The 16,703-nt window shown below is 56.0% G+C and overlaps 2 protein-coding genes across 2 annotated transcripts in view; both read left to right on the forward strand.

Moving 5' to 3' along the window:
* Positions 1 to 8,527, forward strand: part of CD4 (CD4 molecule) — a 35,371-nt gene extending 26,844 nt beyond the window's left edge. The window contains exons 4-10 of the mRNA XM_059935221.1: positions 3,641 to 3,799; positions 4,259 to 4,492; positions 5,531 to 5,869; positions 6,623 to 6,823; positions 7,410 to 7,531; positions 7,849 to 7,916; positions 8,285 to 8,527. Of these exons, the coding sequence (XP_059791204.1) occupies positions 3,641 to 3,799; positions 4,259 to 4,492; positions 5,531 to 5,869; positions 6,623 to 6,823; positions 7,410 to 7,531; positions 7,849 to 7,916; positions 8,285 to 8,315 (1,154 nt within the window). The 3' untranslated portion in view covers positions 8,316 to 8,527. The remainder of the gene's footprint in view (positions 1 to 3,640; positions 3,800 to 4,258; positions 4,493 to 5,530; positions 5,870 to 6,622; positions 6,824 to 7,409; positions 7,532 to 7,848; positions 7,917 to 8,284) is intronic.
* Positions 8,528 to 12,804: 4,277 nt separating this feature from the next.
* Positions 12,805 to 16,172, forward strand: GPR162 (G protein-coupled receptor 162). Its single transcript, XM_059935228.1, has 4 exons — positions 12,805 to 13,671; positions 14,377 to 14,566; positions 15,160 to 15,317; positions 15,621 to 16,172. Exons 1-4 carry the CDS (start codon positions 12,805 to 12,807, stop codon positions 16,170 to 16,172), a joined length of 1,767 nt encoding a protein of 588 aa, XP_059791211.1.
* The last annotated feature ends 531 nt before the right edge of the window (positions 16,173 to 16,703 follow it).

The raw sequence follows: 16,703 nt of genomic DNA on the forward strand, positions 1-16,703 counted from the left end.
GGCAAGGGAGAAGTGTTGAGTCTGTATAATTTTTTTAGTTCAAATAAGTAACGGAAAAAGTAAAGATGATCTTAACACAACTTTAAAAATGTATATTATGAATATTTCCATTTCATTAAAAATTATTTATAAATATCATTTTTGGTGTCAACCTAATAGTCCATCAAGTTTATATGCTCTAGTATACAGCCATTATCCTTTCATCTGATCTTGTACCCTATTAACAACACTGTAATTATTGTTTTTGTACCTACATTTTGGCTTGCATTTAAAAAAATTTTATTGGGATATAGTTGCTTTACAATATTGTGTTAGTTTCTACTGTACAGCAAAGTGAATCAGCTATACGTATACATATATCCCCTCTTTTTTGGAATTCTTTCTCGTTTAGGTCACCACGGCTTGCATTTTAAAATTATCATTTTAAGGATAAAGTTCTAGAAATGAAATTAAGGGTATGAGCTTTTAAAAATAGTTGGTATATACTGCAAGATCACTTCCAGAAAGGTTCTAGCCATTTACAGTAAGTCTAGATAATAATGTCACTGTGTGCCTATCTCACCAGCACCCTTGCTGACACTGAATAGTAATATTTAAAACTTTCTCTCTCTCTTTTTTTTTTTTTTTTGGCTAATTTGATAGTTGAAAAATATATCATTTTTGGTTTAATTTGCATTTCTATGATCGCCTGTGAGATTGAAACATATGTGCTCCCTTCTAAACATTCTTACCTCTTTTGTGTCGACGTTTTTGTTCTGTTCCTATGATTTGAATTTCCTTCAGAGCAACTCCCCTTCCCGGCTTCCTGATCTCTGACCACGGCAGTATCACTCTCCTGACTCCCCCAGTTTCTGAACCATAGAGCCAATTTTTTTTTCCCCCTACTTCAGTCCCTGATTTCCCATCAGTCACTGCTTATGGCCATTCCTTCCCGTGGAAGTGTTTTTCTGTTTCATCTTCTTTGTTCTCATGGGAACGCCACCCTCATTAGCCAAGGCCACATACCCCTCCCCTGGATTACAGTGGAAGCTTCCTGGCAATTCTCTCTGCTACCAGTCTCTCCTACTTCGATTCTCTTCCTCCTGCAGCAGTACTGGCTCCTAAAGCAATGCTTTGCATGTGTCACTCCCTAGTCCGTTAGGCTAAGCCTGGAAGCCTCTGCCTGCCATTCTTCCCCTCAGCATCGCTTCCTGCAGCTCCCCAGCCAGAAACCTCACACCCAGCTGTTTTCCTCACTGCTTTGAGGTGGTTGCCTGCACGGCTTTCCTGGAGCTTTTCCCCCTTCCTAGATGTCCTTGCTGCAACCCTTTCCTCTAGCTCACCGCCTGTACTTCTTTTAAGGCTTGGTTCAGTACTGGTCGTCTCCATGAATTGATCCCAGACGCACTGATAATCTTTGACCTTTCACAAAGTACAATCACTTTTACAAGGTATGGAACAGTCTGGACAAGGGGGTCATGATGAGGCTCGGAAGACGTTTTAAAAGGGAAGCAAGGAGGAAAAGTTATTTTAGGGAAAGGGTGTTACATTTCATTTGGAACCAATTGAGTTTTGGGTGATGGCAGGACATCCAGATAAAGTCATCCCTTGGGCCACTGGAAATGTAGGCCCAGGATGTAGGCGAGAGGCTGGGGCTGGGGGTCATCTGCAGAGCCGACAGGGGATGCAGTGGAATTGAGAATGTGTACAGAAACGGGGAAAAGGATCCAGGAGAGAGTCTGGGGTAGCACCTAAATGTAGATAGCAGAATAGGAGTCCAAGATGAAGAAAAGGGAAGGGTGCTCAGATGTGGAGGAGAGAATCGAAAGAAGTGACACGGGGGCAGAACCAGAGGAGGCTACCCCTTCAAGCAGTTTGGTAGATTGTAAAAGGAATGTAGTAGGATTTCAGAAAAATTGGGGAGCTAACCAGTACATGGATCCAGGGGAGAGAGCAGGTGGGGTAGGGACTCCTGCAGGACAAATGAAAGGGGAGGTGGGCAGAGCTGGAGGAAAATCTGGGGTGGGTGTGAGCCCAGGGCTACAGTTTATCTGGAAAGGTCTCCTGGAGAGAGTGGACCTGAGCAGCGGGAAGGGGCTGTGAGGTCTGGAAGAGGCAAGAAGGGAGAATGACGGCCGACTTGACAGTAAGTCTCCCGCACCAAGGCCAAAATGGGGGGAGGGCCAGGGGGTTGAGGGTGGGAACTTTATCTCAGCCCCCTTCACCCCATCCCTCCAAATATGCATTCTAAGTAAAAGCCTGTGTGTTCACTATGCAAATTTAGCTTCTAAAGCCCTTCATTGTAATGAAGCTCTGGGGCTGCTGCTGCACCCAGAAAATGGTTAGCTAAAGAGAAGAGCTCCCTCTGGGTGCTGGTTGTTAGTTCTGATGAGGAGATTGAAGGAGGCCACATGTCCGTGCCTGCAGAACTTTCCAGAGACAGTATTGCACAGTGTACCCAACAGCCTGAATCTTAATCCTGGCTCCACCACTTACTGGTGTCAAAATTCAAAAGGTAGAAAAGGGCATAAAGTGAAAAGCCCTCCCACACCTGTCTCATGGGGATGCACTTCCTCTCCCTAGGGACTATCAAGGCAACCATTTCCTTACGTTCACCTCTAGAAATATTTGTTCATATACAAGGCAGGATAGATAGAGAGACAGATAGATAGATGGATGGATAGATAGATAGATAGATAGATAGATAGATAGATAGATAGATAGATGTTAAATAACTTTCCCCCTCCTTTTCAAACAATGGTAGCCTGCTTAATATCTTGCTTTATTCAGTTAATGATGTTTCTTAGATCCATCTCAGAATAGAAAGAGCCTTCTCATTCTTCTCTTATAGCATTCCACTGAATGGGTGAACTCTAATTTATTTAACCTCTCCTTTCTTGGTGAACATTTAGTTCTGTATGTGCATTTGTAATTCTGGTAGATATTACAAATGACCTTCCAGGGGAAGGGATAAATAGGGAAATTAAGACTAACATTACACACTACTATATATAAAATAGATAACTAATAAGGACCTACTGTATAGCACAGGGAACTCTTCTCAATACTCTGTAATGACCTATATGGAATAAGAATTTTAAAAAGAGTGGATGTATGTATATGTAGAACTGATTCACTTTGCTGTACTGCAGAAACTAACATGACATTTTAAATCAACTATATTCCAATAAAAATTTTAAAAACGAAAACCAAAACAAAACAAATTACCTTCCAAAGAAATTGTACTGGTTTATGTTTCTGCCAATAATGTGTGAGCAAGAGTTTGGGCAACTACTTAATTTCTCTGAGCATCAGTTTCCTTATTTGCAAGATAAGCAAAACAGTACCTATTTCTCAGAACTGTTGTGAAGATTACTTGAGATGATGCATGTAAAGTGTTTGGAGGACACTTTACAGGAGTAGGTGCTCCTAAATGAGGATAAGATTTTATATTTTGGGTTAGTGAGATGTTGTCCTGGCCTGGTAAAAGGATGTGTTGGGACCTCCTCGCCAGTCTGGGCTTCTCGGATTAGGACCCGAGGCAGATTCTGCTGGAAATGAGCAACTCAGATCAGCAGAGTTGTGGGCACCGCCCTTGCCAGTGGGTGCCATGTCTCCAGGGTACCCCAACGTCCTCAATACGGTGGCGTTCTACTCCCAGGTCCCTCCAACCTGAACTCTCGAGTCGAATCAAAAAGAAACCTGTGGGACCAAGGATACTTTCCTCTGGTCATCAAGGATCTTGAAGTATCTGACTCGGGGACTTACATCTGCGAAGTGGAGGACAAGAGGATCGAGGTGGAATTGCAAGTGTTCAGATGTGAGTGGGGCAGCCTGGGATGAGGACACCCCTCCAGCCAATCTCCCTTCCTCCTTGGCTCCCATCCCTGTACCCAAACCAGGGCCTGAGCTGGTGGCATTTCAACAGTCCAGAGACTGATCAGACAGGCCGCCGCGTCTCCTCAACCCCTCCTCAGGCCTTGGGTCAGGCAGGGGGAGTCGAAGAGACCTAGGGGTGGGGGTGAAGGGGATGGAAAGGCAGGAGACAGAGGGAGGACCGAGAGAGACAAGGAGGGAGGACTGAGAGAGACAAGGAGGGAGGACTGAGAGAGGCAAGGAGAGGGGGAGGGGAGAGGGAAACGCTGCCTTGGGCTGGGGATGGGCAGAAGGGAGATGTTGGGATGGGGGTAACGGAGAGACACCCTTGGTCTCCTGGCTTCTTCCCTTCTCCTTGGAGATGGTGATTGTGTGTGACACAACTGGCCTGCTTCCCCCACAGTGACTGCCAGCTCGGACACCCACTTGATGCTGGGACAGAGCCTGACCATGACCTTGGAAGGCCCCTCTGGTAGTAACCCTTCAGTGCAATGGAAAGGTCCAGGGAATAAAAGGAAGAATGAGGCCAAGAGTCTGTCACTGCCCCAGGTGGGGTTGCAGGACAGTGGCACCTGGACATGTACCGTCTCCCAGGACCAGCAGACGCTGGTGTTCAGCAAACACATCCTGGTGCTGGGTAAGAGGCGCGCCCCTCCCCCGCAGGCCCCCCTGCCTGACAGACGCTCCCTCTGCTCTCGCTGCCGCTTCGCTTCTGGGTCTGGTGTGGGGTGCGGGTGGAAGGAGGCCAGCGCCAGGGCCCCCTGCAGCAGAAGTCTGCCCTGGGGGACATACTGGGCCCTCTCTCCCTCAAGATGCTGATTTACAGCCATGCCTCAGGGTAGTGGACATGGGGGAAGGAAGGGACAGGGGATGTGAGGATGTGAGGGACCCCAGAGACCCAGGAGGAAGCCCCAAAGGAGGGCTGTCAAGGGCGTCTATGTTCTCCATTGCCTCAGCTCCCCCCTCCCACCAAGTTGGCAAAGCCACTCATTCAGGGACACTCACAGCAGCAAGCCAGCCCTGATGAAATTTGACGTTGCAAATTTGATGCCTCCTGAGCTAGGCATCAGGACGGAAAAAAAAGAGCCCAGAAGGCAGGCACTACCCCAGATCCTGTCCTCCAGGTGCTTATGGGACACACGGTAGGGTAGTGTGGTGGTGAAGTGTGTGGACTCTGGTTGAAATCCTGGCTCTGGCTTAACCGTGTGGCCTTAGGCAAGTTACTGAACCTCTCTGTGCCTTGGTTTCCGCATCTGTAAAACAGGGATGGTCTAGCCTACCTTGTCGTGTTATGGGGAGAAGTAATGTATGGAATGCACTTAGAACAGCGCCTGGCACATAGTCAGCCAGTATCTGCTCTTATCTTGTGAAGGGTGATAACTTATGTACCCAAGTGGTACAGGCCAAATGGCCTCCGTGCTCCAGGATCTTGAGGAGGGAGAGGCCCCTTGTGGCTGGGCTGTTCTAGGAGGGCTTCTAGGGAGAGGGGGTGCTGCCGTGGGACCTCCCTGGGGTGCAGAGCTGAGAGAGGAGAGGAGAGGTAGATGGGAATTTAAGCGCCCGAATGGCAGCCTAGGTGTTTGGACTCACCTGGTCTCCTCCCGTCTCCCCCCACCACGTGCCTACCCGCCGCGTGCCTGCGTATGGACCCAGGTTCTCTCCCGTCCCCCTCCAGCCTTCCAGGAGGTCTCCAGCACAGTCTATGCAAAGGAGGGGGAGCAGATGAACTTTTCCTTCCCACTCACATTTGAAGATGAAAATCTGAGCGGGGAGCTGTGTTGGCTGCAGGCAAAGGGGAATTCCTCCCCCCAGTCCTGGATCACCTTCACCTTGAAGAACAGGAAGGTGACTGTGGAAAAGGCTCGCAAGGACCTCAAGCTGCTCATGAGCGACAAGCTCCCGCTCCACCTCACTCTGCCCCGGGCTTTGCCGCAGTACGCAGGTTCTGGAAACCTGACCCTGGATCTCACCAAGGGGAAGTTGTATCAGGAAGTGAACCTCGTGGTCATGAGAGGTGAGGGGCTAGGCTGAGAAGGCGAGGGCGGGGCGGAGGTGGAGGGACCTGGCCCTGGGACCCTCCAATGCAGGACAGGCCCCCAAAGGGATGCCTAGGCCCTGGCTGCCTGATAGAGCCAGTCAAGGGCCCTCTGGTTTGGGGGCTGGTTTTGAACTGAGGTTGCAATCCTCTGTCCTTCCCTGACATCCAAGAGCCGGCCTCCACTAGGATTCCCAAGGGGCCTCCCTGAGAACCAGGCTCTAGTTCTGCCTCTGCCCGACCCTCTGTGACCCCAACTAAGCCCCTCCCCTCTGTGGGTTGGCTTTCTCCTAAGAAGGATAACAGTATGAAAGTGATGGTGACAATGTCAGATGCCACATTGAGTTCTCCCCATCCTTATCTCCTTAATCATCATAACAACTTCACAAATAATAATGGCTAATATTTGATGCTTCGTACATGCCAGGCCCCATTCAAGCGCTCTACATGTATTTCTCCATTTAATTTTTGTCTGGGGCTCAGGTGGGTAAGTAACTTGTTCAGGGACTCACAGATAGTAAGCAGTGGGGCTGGGGTTCAAATCTAAGACTGTTGGACCTCAAAAGCTCTGTTTCCTCCATTATAACTGCATGAAAATGTGCTCTGAGAGGCTAAAAGAGGGATGCCAATGTAAAGTATCCTTTTCATTGTCCTACGAATCCCCTTAGAGCATGGAGGTGCTGGGAACCCAGAGGTCCAGGCTTCCAGTCTCAGGCTCTTGTCCCTCTGCAGTGACTAAGTCCCAAAACAGTTTGACCTGTGAGGTGCTGGGACCCACCTCCCCCAGGCTGACACTGAGCTTGAAGATGGAGAACCAGAGTACGAGGGTCTCAAATCAGCAGAAGCTGGTGACGGTGCTGGGCCCTGAAGCAGGGATGTGGCAGTGTCTACTGAGCGACAAGGGCAAAGTCCTGCTGGAATCCAAGGTCAAGAGTGAGTGAGAGTCCAGATTCCGTGGCCTAACCCCGAGCCCCTCCCTCCTCCACTGCGGGACCCTCCCAAGGCTGGTGGAGACCACCCAGCCTCCCAGCTGCTCTGAGATGGGTGGGTTATAGGTATGGTGCCTGGACACAGGGGTGATGAGGTGAGGTGGGGGTGGTCCTGGGCTCTTGTAGTCCTGCAAGCTCCCATCTCCCTAAGGTCTACAGCCCAGGAGTGGGGCCCACCTGACCAAGAGCCCCCTCCCTGGCTCCTCTTCAAACCCAGACAGACACACACACACATACACACATTCATGCGCACGGCACATGGCGTGGACCACCGCTTCTAGCTCCCCAGGGTACAGTGCAGTGTCTAAACCTTAAAACCCCTTCCGCAGCCTTTCCCTTCCGGCCCTGGGGGCCCCTGGGGGCCCCGTGCACCCTGCCCCGCTCTCCCAGCCCAAGGACCAGACCCAAGTGTGGCAGGGCAACGAGGCCCTCCCTCCTCGGGCCGCCCCCCCCCCCCCCCCCCCCCCCCGCCGCGTGCCCTGTGCCTGACTGAGCGGGCAGGGAGCTGAGCACAGCTCTTTCTCTTGCAGTCTTGCCCCCAGTGCTCACCCACGCCTGGCCGAAGCTTCTGGCTGTGGTGCTGGGGGGGATCACCAGCCTTCTGCTTCTCGTTGGATTTTGCATCTTCTCTGTTAAATGCTGGCACCGCAGGGTGAGTGAGCCTCCCCAGACCCCCTCGTTCCCCCGCAGGGCACTCGAGCACCTGAGGCCTGTAGGCAGCAAGGATGTCCTGCATCTGTGACCTGCTTCTGCTCTGGCTCCCTCTGCCCACCGCTCGGCTGCCTCGCTGCCAGCTGGGCCCCGTCCCAGATCCCACGCGGAGGGAGAGACAGGAAGACGCAGAGTTAATTCTGGGACAGATGGCCTCAGCCACAGGCACTGCCTCGCCCCTCCCACGCCCCCCTCCGAGGGGCAGCTCCCGTTCAGAGGCCTGGGACCCTCACGACTCCTCTCTTTCTCCCTGGACAGCGCCAGGCAGAGCGGATGTCTCAGATCAAGACACTCCTCAGCGAGAAGAAGACGTGCCACTGCTCGCAGTAACTAGGGGGCCGAGAGGGAAGGGAGGGGAGGAAGAGAGGGAAGGGAGGGGAGGAAGAGAGGGAGGGGAGGGGAGGAAGAGAGGGAAGGGAGGGGAGGAAGAGAGGGAAGGGAGGGGAGGAAGAGAGGAGGAGGGGAGGAAGAGAGGAGGAGATGGGGGCTAGAGGGAGGTGGTGGCGAGGAGAGAAGCGGGCAGGGATGGCCCAGGAGGTGGAGGACGGCGAGGTGAGGGGCAGGGGGCCTGCGATGTGTCCGGAGGCCATCACTGAGCTGGAAGAGAAAAGCAGGGTCTGGGAGCCACGGAGGGCCTGGAAAGCAAGGGGTTGGGGAGGAACAGACGTGCTCCTCGTATTCTTCGTCCCTCCAGCCGGCTCCAGAAGACGTGTAATCTCACCTGAGGCCCCAGCCAGGAGGAGCGTCCCACCTGCAGCCTCCCCAGCTGGCTCGCCCTGCGTCTCCTGTTGGTCTCCTGGGCCTGCGGACCAGATGAACATAGCCGGCATAGCGCCTCTGTCTGTTTCCTGCCCTCCCCGTCCAGTGGGCCTTGGGTCCGCTCTTCCAGAGGCTCACTCACGCCCTCTTCCCCGTTTCCTTTTCACTCAAACCCTAGCCCTTCTTTGACGATTTCTTCGCGACCCTCTCCCTCACTGCTCACTTGGATCTCAGGGGAGCACGTGGGACCAGCCCTGCCTGGCCTGGAGAGTGAGGCTGGGTGTCTGAAGCACGAAGCACAGGGCTGTCACTGTACGAGAGAGGACCCTGGGACCAGAGAAGGCAGGGACTAGCCCAAGATCACACAGCCAGTCAAGGACGGATCCAGATCCAAAGGCTCCTGACTGCCGGCCTGTGCTGCTTCATTCTGCCTGCGTCTTACCCTGTGTTAGCAGAACCACAGACTTACATCCTGACCTGAGCACAGACCAGCACCCTGGGCACACTCGTGCGCAGATACAGTTCCTTACCACCCAAGCAGCGTGGCGCTGTCTACAAATCAGTTTCACATCCTTTGTCTATTTGAACCTCATGAAAATCCCACAAGACTGGTAGTGACAGGACCAAGATTATCATCTCCAGTTTATAGACCAGAAATGGAATGCAGAGAGGTCAGATGATTGCCGAGGTTCACACGGCTAGTACGTGGACGAGCCCAGGTCTCTTGACCTCTAGGTCCACTGCTATCTCTTGGACACAGGGACAAATACCACACAGATCTCTGCAGTTGGCTGGTCATAGATGCCCGGTATGTACCTTGGATTCCCTTCACCGCAGGGAGGTTGCCTCAGAGAGTTCAGGGCCTCCCTGCCTAGGATCCCTCCTTCGTCACCTGCAGGCAGCAGAATCCTGTTACCAGAGGACAAAACCTGCAGTTCTCCTAATCAGGGCACAGGCTGCGAGCACAGGCCCTGTGGGAGAGTGTCCAGTGACCCGCCACTCACCCTATCAGAACCTTCTAGAAGGTGAGCTTTGCCAGGGGGACAGGGTGGGGAGCTGGCCAGAGAGTGAACCCTCTGAGGGTACCTCTGGGCCTCAGAGATACCCCCTGGGCCTCAGTCTCCCTGCCCCATACCCCCCTTCATCCCTCCCCCAAATGAATCAGGGGACAAGAAAATTGGGTTTACAAGTTTTCTTCTTCCTCCTCTTCTTGATCCATTTCTCTCAGGATCCCCAGCCTCCTCTGCCTCTCTCTCCTCCCTTCCCTTTCTCACCACCTCCCGCAGTCCCTACCCTTTTCCCTTTTTCCTTTCCTTCCAGCTTGCCTCTTCCAGGAAGAACACCCGGTTGTCTCCAGGGCTCCCCATGGCTTGCTTTGTATTCCTGCCCACTCCCCACCCCTGCCTCCCTGATCTGACAGAAAAATCCAAGAGACTGACTTTAAGGAAGATGCTCTCCTTCATTTGTGTGTGTGTGTGTGTGTGTGTGTGTGTGTGAGAGAGAGAGAGAGAGAGAGAGAGAGAGATGACTCTTTTCTGGGGACCTGGAATCTTCTGATCTGTGGGGTCAGACCCAGAGGAGAGGTTGCCAGGCTTGCCCCAGGAAGGAGACGAAGTTTCCCTGGGGAGGGAAAAATCCTCTGGAGGCCGATTACCCACCTCCCCACCCCGGAGGGCCCTGAGTGTGCGGGTGTGTGATACACTGAAGGGGAGAGACTGCAGCAGGGGCTGTGTGTGCCCTGCTCGTGAAAACCTGTGATGTGTGCGGGAGAATTGTGTGTGTCGCCCACGCAAGTGTGAATCTGTGCTCCAGGAGGGGGAAGCGGTGTGTATTGGTGGGGTGCTTTCTTTCAGCCTGTGTACCCCACATCCCGCAAGCGGCCCCAGCGTCCTCACCAGCGCCCCTCACTCGGCAGCCTCCAGCACATGCCCGCGTGAGGTTCCCCCCGGGCACAGCCCTTACAGATACACACAGTGACACTCGGTGACACACGTGTCCAACTCCCCGAGCAACACCAGCTGCCTCATCGAGCTTGAGTTCGTGTTGAAAACCGGGTGGGGTGGGGGCAGGACACGATCCAGTTCTCCAATGAAGCCGGTTCCCCGCCGTCCTCCTCGCCCCCTCCCTCCTGGCGCCTTCTTCGCCCCTCCCCCTCCAAGTCCCCACCGTCCGGTCCCCCGCCCCGCGCTCGCCCCCGCCCCTCAAGGCTCGCCTCCGTCCCGACCCGGGGCTGCGGCGGCAGGACCCCGGGAGAGAGGGGCTCGGAGGGACGTAGGGGGCCGAACGGAGAGGCTGGGACGGGCGGGAGGAGGGAGGCCCGGAGGGAGGAGGGAGGAGGGAGGAGGGCGGCGAGCTGGAGCCGGCAGGCGGCGGGAGCCGGGGAGAGCCGCGTCGGGAGTGCTGTCTCCATGGCAGTGCTGGGCGCAGCCCGAGGTAAGGCGACCCCGGCCCTGTCCCCCGTGGTCCCCTCCCCTCTCCCCCCCGCCGCCTCCTCTCCCCTCGGGCCGGCCCCTCCTCCCCAGCCACCTGCTGTTTCTGCCCTGGAGACCGCGGTGGGTGGCAGGCAGGAGGGAGGAGCCGCCTGACCTTACCCCTTCACCCCGAAGGGCAGGGCGAGGGACCCCTTTCTGCCCTGGAGTCCCCCGGACCCCCTCCCACCTTCCTCTGATCTCTCTCCGTCCTTCGCCTCCTCTCTCTGTCCTTCACATCCTTCCTGCCTCCCTCCCTCCCCGAGTCCCCAGCTCTTTCTTCCTGAGCCCACCCTCTGGGCCTGGGTGGGTGTGGATGGGAAGGGGTCCAAGGCTGGAGGGGAGGTGGGGGGCACTCCTGACCAATTCCCTCCATCTCCCTCTAGCTGGCCATTGCCATGGCAACTAGGGTGTACTGGGCTCCGAGGGAAGACAAAGGTGGGGGATGGACTAGGACCTCTTGCGGAGGGCAAGAGTCTAAGGGTCTGCTACAGGCAACAGACCCTACCACTGATGTGCCCCATTTTTACCTCGCTTACCCCAAAACCATTATGCCGATCCTTCCTGCCTCCACTCTCTTCAGGCTCTCACTCGAGTTCCTCTGAACCCCTCCCCAGGGCTCAATGAAGCTCAGAGTCACCAAATCCAGAACATCTTCCTTCCCATCAGAGGGAAACTGAGGCTCAGGGTAGGGGAGGAAAGAGTGGGGGTCTATGAGGTGGAGGGAGTCCGAACCTTATTGAACACTGGGCTTTTCTTCTCAGCCTCCCTATTCCCTGCTCCCTCCCTCCATCCCCCCCTCACCTCCCCCCAAAGCCTCCTCTCCAGGGGTCTCTTGGCTTTTCCTTCTATTTTCAAATACTATCACTTTGCCCCCTCTTTCCTTCTCTTCTGTTCAAACTCTCCTTTTTCCCCCTAGTTCCCCCTCTTTCCTTTTCTGGATGCTTCTGATGTCAGTGGTTCCCCTGCCTTCGGGTTCCCTGCCACCCCCCACCCCACCCCACCCCCGCCTCGGTCCCAGCTTCCTTTCTCCCATCTTCCCAGATACCCGGTGAGTGGGCGGGTGATCATGCAGGCTTGGGGAGATGGAACTGAGCACCTGGACCCCTGGACCCAGGAGCCTGGAAGGTTGGGGAATGGCTGTAATACCATATCCCAGTTTCCAGTGAGCCCTCAAGAAGAAACAAGTCTTGCCTCTGCCATGGTAGCTCTGAGGAGAGATTCAGGGATGTGAAGATAGCGGTTGAGGAGTGCTGAGCAGGGGACAGAAAGAGGGACCCGGGGGCGCCAGAAGCAGGAAAAATGGCTGACGAAGGATGGGAGACAGGAGGTCAGAATACCTTCTTTCCTGGAGGTCTGGAAAGCAGGGCTCTCATCTGTGTGGGGTGTTTGACCATCTGCTTTAAGGCAGGAGAATGTTCCGAATGACCCCATGACCCCTAGTAACCAGTCATTTCTATCATTTCAAGAGAAGGGAGCCTTGGGTGCCAGCTGGAGACCAGCCTAGACCCAACCTTTGCTCCGCCCCTTCCACACCTCATCTCTCCCTTGCAGTGTGCCCAGGAGGCTGAGCCCCGCCCCCATGCCCCTTGAGACATCCAGAAGACCCCTGACTGGCCAAGCACCAGAGGCAGAAGACAGCTGGAAGTCCTGACATGGGGACCAGGGCTTCCCAGCCAGCCTCCTAGTTGGGAAAGCGGTCAGCTTGCCTCCCCCATCAACTACAGGGATACTTCTGGAAGGGTCCCACCCAGCATGGAGGCGGAGGACCACCTCTGCTGACCCTCAGTCCCCTCCCCTGTCCTCCACACCTGACCTTAGCTGGGTCAGTCGTGCAATGCTGAGCGCTAGGGTAGGCCTAGGGGCGGCCTGCCTCACTCCAGGGCAAGGACTGTGGGCATCATGGGGGTGTGTGTGAGTGGGGCTCCTGGGTGAGACCTCGCCCCCACCCCCAAGAGTTCAAGGGGGGTGGGGGGACCGACGAAGGATGGCTCGGGGTGGGCCGGGGGCAGAGGAGGCCTCCCTCCGCTCAAACGCCTTGTCCTGGCTGGCCTGCGGGCTCCTGGCCCTGCTGGCCAACGCCTGGATCATCCTCAGCATCTCGGCCAAGCAGCAGAAGCACAAGCCGCTGGAGCTGCTGCTCTGCTTCCTGGCAGGCACGCACATCCTCATGGCGGCCGTGCCCCTCACCACCTTCGCTGTGGTGCAGCTCCGGCGCCAGGCCTCCTCCGACTATGACTGGAACGAGAGCATCTGCAAGGTCTTTGTGTCCACCTACTACACGCTGGCCCTGGCCACCTGCTTCACCGTCGCCTCGCTCTCCTACCACCGCATGTGGATGGTGCGTTGGCCCGTCAACTACCGCCTCAGCAACGCCAAGAAGCAGGCGCTGCACGCGGTCGTGGGCATCTGGATGGTCAGCTTCATCCTCTCCACACTGCCCTCCATTGGCTGGCACAACAACGGCGAGCGCTACTACGCCCGCGGCTGCCAGTTCATAGTCTCCAAGATCGGCCTCGGCTTTGGCGTCTGCTTCAGCCTCTTGCTACTTGGGGGCATTGTCATGGGGCTGGTCTGTGTGGCCATCACCTTCTACCAGACGCTGTGGGCCCGGCCCCGGAGGGCTCAACAGGCCCGGAGAGCGGGGGCTGGGGGCGGGGCCAAGGGGGGTGGGCCAGGGGGGTTGGGCACCCGGCCAGCCTTTGAGGTGCCGGCCATTGTGGTGGAAGATGCCCGAGGGAAGCGGCGGTCCTCGCTGGATGGGTCCGAGTCGGCCAAGACATCCCTGCAGGTCACCAACTTGGTCAGCGCCATCGTCTTTCTCTATGACTCACTCACAGGGGTGCCCATCTTGGTGAGATTGGGGCTCTCCCCCCACCTGCTGTCTCCAATATCCAGACCCCAGCATGATCACCTGACCTCTAACTCCATCATCCATCTTCCTCTCCTCTACCCAGCCCCACTTGTGAACCCCCATCTCCATCATCCATCTCCTAGTTCCCATTAGCCCAGCTCCGTAGCCTGTTCTCCAGTGACCAGTACTCAACTCCATCATCCATCCTTCCGTCCCACTCCCTGTCCTCTGGCTCCATCATCTATCCTGCAGCTCCACTATTCAGCCCCCCAGACCTATCACCCAGCTGCCAAGCTCCACACTCCACTCCCGAACTCCCTCTGGATACAACAGAGTCTTGAGCACCCCTGGGTGGCAACCCCAGAGAGCTCACCACCCCCCCCCCCAGCTTTCTGTATCCCCATCTAGTCCCTATTTCTGTCTGTCTTCAAGTTTACTGTACAGTGTCTGCTCCTCTCCCTCTGGACCCCTGGGCTTTCTCTCCAGTACTCTCTCCTGATCTTCCTCTGAGTCAATCCCTTCCCCTCTGTTCAACCTTCTTCACCTCCAACTTTGCCTCTGTCCTGACCCTATGTGATCCGGACCATCCGCTCCTGACTTCTTGCCCTCCCCGCCCCCGGCTGCACTAAGATGTCGGATCTGGGGTCGAGTGGGCCCCCTCGGCTCTGGGCCCTGACCCGGGGCCACTCTCCATCCTCCTGCCAGGTGGTGAGCTTCTTCTCCCTGAAGTCGGACTCGGCTCCCCCCTGGATGGTGCTGGCTGTGCTGTGGTGCTCCATGGCACAGACGCTGCTGCTGCCTTCCTTCATCTGGTCCTGCGAGCGCTACCGCGCCGACGTGCGCACGGTGTGGGAGCAGTGCGTGGCTATCATGTCCGAGGAGGATGGCGACGACGGTCAGAGGAGGGACTGGGCTTTCGCTTTCCTAGGCGTCGGCTCCCTTTCCTGCCCTTTTCTACCAGCCCTTTTCCTTGTGGGGACGGGCTGCCCTGGAGTGCCCCCTGCTGGACAGAACCTGCCGCGCCCCTGGGTTGACTCGTGGCTCCCCTCTCCCCAATCATCACCCCGATGCACACCCACTGCTTCCTCCTCTCGGTGTCTGTTCCCCCTCGAAGGCCACGCTAGCCAGCTCTGCCTCCGCCGAGCCTAAGAAACAGTCCAGAGAACTAACACAACCATAAAGGAAGGCTGTGGAACCAAGGGAAAGCTAAGCTTCCTGAGAGAGACTCCCCAGCTACAGGGACAGCTCCTGGCGTGGGATTGGGGGGCCAGGGGTAACTGTTTCAGATAAGTGTGTCTATATGTATGAATCGCTAGGGATTCAGCACTGAATGCAACAGACGTTGGCCACTCTTGTCTTCCTCTTGGAGCTTACAGACTAATGGAAACAGGATTCTCTGGGGAGCTTATAAGGGGGTGGGAGCTTTTGAAGGGGGTGGGGAAGTGGGCATTCCCTGCCTGTAACCACCCTGCCCCTTTTTTCTCCTAGATGGGGGCTGCGATGACTATGCAGATGGCCGAGTGTGCAAAGTTCGCTTTGATGCCAACGGGGCCGCGGGACCAGGGGGCAGGGACCCTACCCAAGTGAAGCTGCTTCCTGGAAGGCACATGCTCTTTCCCCCTCTTGAGAGGGTCCACTACTTACAGGTATGGGACTAGGCAGTACACCTCCTATTCTGGGTATCCCCTCACTACTTTTCTCCAGTCCCTGCTATCCATCCCGACCCCCTATTCCCTAGCCCCAGCCTGCAGGGCACATGAGGAGTAGGTGAAAGGAAGGCATGGCAAGGGAGGCTCCCCTTCAGACCGCTCAGAACCAGGTTTGCCCATCAGAGGGTGTTTTGCAGAAGTGTAAGGGGTGGAGCCATCTTGCAGAGTCCCCACTTTGGTTCCTGCCTCTACCCCCTTTGTCCCGGCAGCACCCCTGGGTCTACTTGCTCCTCTCCCCAGGTCCCTCTGTCCCGCCGCCTGTCCCACGATGAGACCAACATCTTCTCTACTCCTCGGGCACCTGGCTCCTTCCTGCACAAGTGGTCATCCTCTGATGACATCCGGGTCCTCCCAGCCCAGAGCCGGGCCCTAGGGGGCCCTCCTGAGTACCTGGGACAAAGACAAAGGCTGGAGGATGAGGAGGAGGAGGAGGAGGCTGAAGGTGGGGGGCTGGCCAGCCTTCGCCAATTCCTGGAGGGCGGGGTTCTGGGGTCAGGTGGGGGACCCCCACGGGGTCCAGGCTTCTTCCGAGAGGAGATCACCACCTTCATTGACGAGACACCTTTGCCTTCTCCGACGGCCTCGCCAGGGCCCTCTCCTCGCCGGCCCAGGCCGCTGGGAGTCTCACCCCGCCGACTCTCCCTTGGGTCCCCTGATAGCAGAGTCGTTGGACTTCCTTTGGGGCTAAGTGCAGGGCGACGCTGCTCCCTGACAGGAGGTGAGGGGAGTGCAAGAGCTTGGGGAGGATCTTGGGACCCAGGTAACCCCATCTTCCCCCAGCTGACCCTGTGAGCCCAAGTGGGCCTGCTGGACTTGGGTGGGGGGGGGGGACCTGGGTGGGTAACACCTCGTTCTGTCCCTGAGCCTGAGGCAGCTGCCTCCAGACTCTGGGGAGATGGAACCCCTGCTGTCTCTCATCCAAGTGACCAGATGCCTGACTCACCTTCCATCATCCCTAGCAAAATGTATTAAAGTCTGAAGTGTCACCATGGAAACCTCTGTGTCCAGTGTGCTGTGGTGGCAAAGGGGATGGTCAGAGGCTTGGCGGGTGGAATGGCTCATAGAAGACAAACTAGAGCAGGCACACTGGACAGAGGCACAGAAATATGCACGGAGAAAGACAAACATGCAGACATTCACAGAGACGGCCTTATGAGAGCACCTAGGGCTTGGCTGGGCTGGGCTGGGCGGGAGGGGGGTGTGGAGGGCGGAGGACATAGGGAGACACTTGAGTTTGCTGGTTTGGGGTTTGAAGGACCTTCGTTGAGATCTGTGGAGGTGGTTTTAGAGGATGTCTCTATCTCCCGTGCCTCAGCGCTCCTC

The sequence above is a fragment of the Balaenoptera ricei genome, chromosome 10 (genome assembly GCF_028023285.1).
Source record: "Balaenoptera ricei isolate mBalRic1 chromosome 10, mBalRic1.hap2, whole genome shotgun sequence".
Classification (NCBI taxonomy): Eukaryota; Metazoa; Chordata; class Mammalia; order Artiodactyla; family Balaenopteridae; genus Balaenoptera; species Balaenoptera ricei.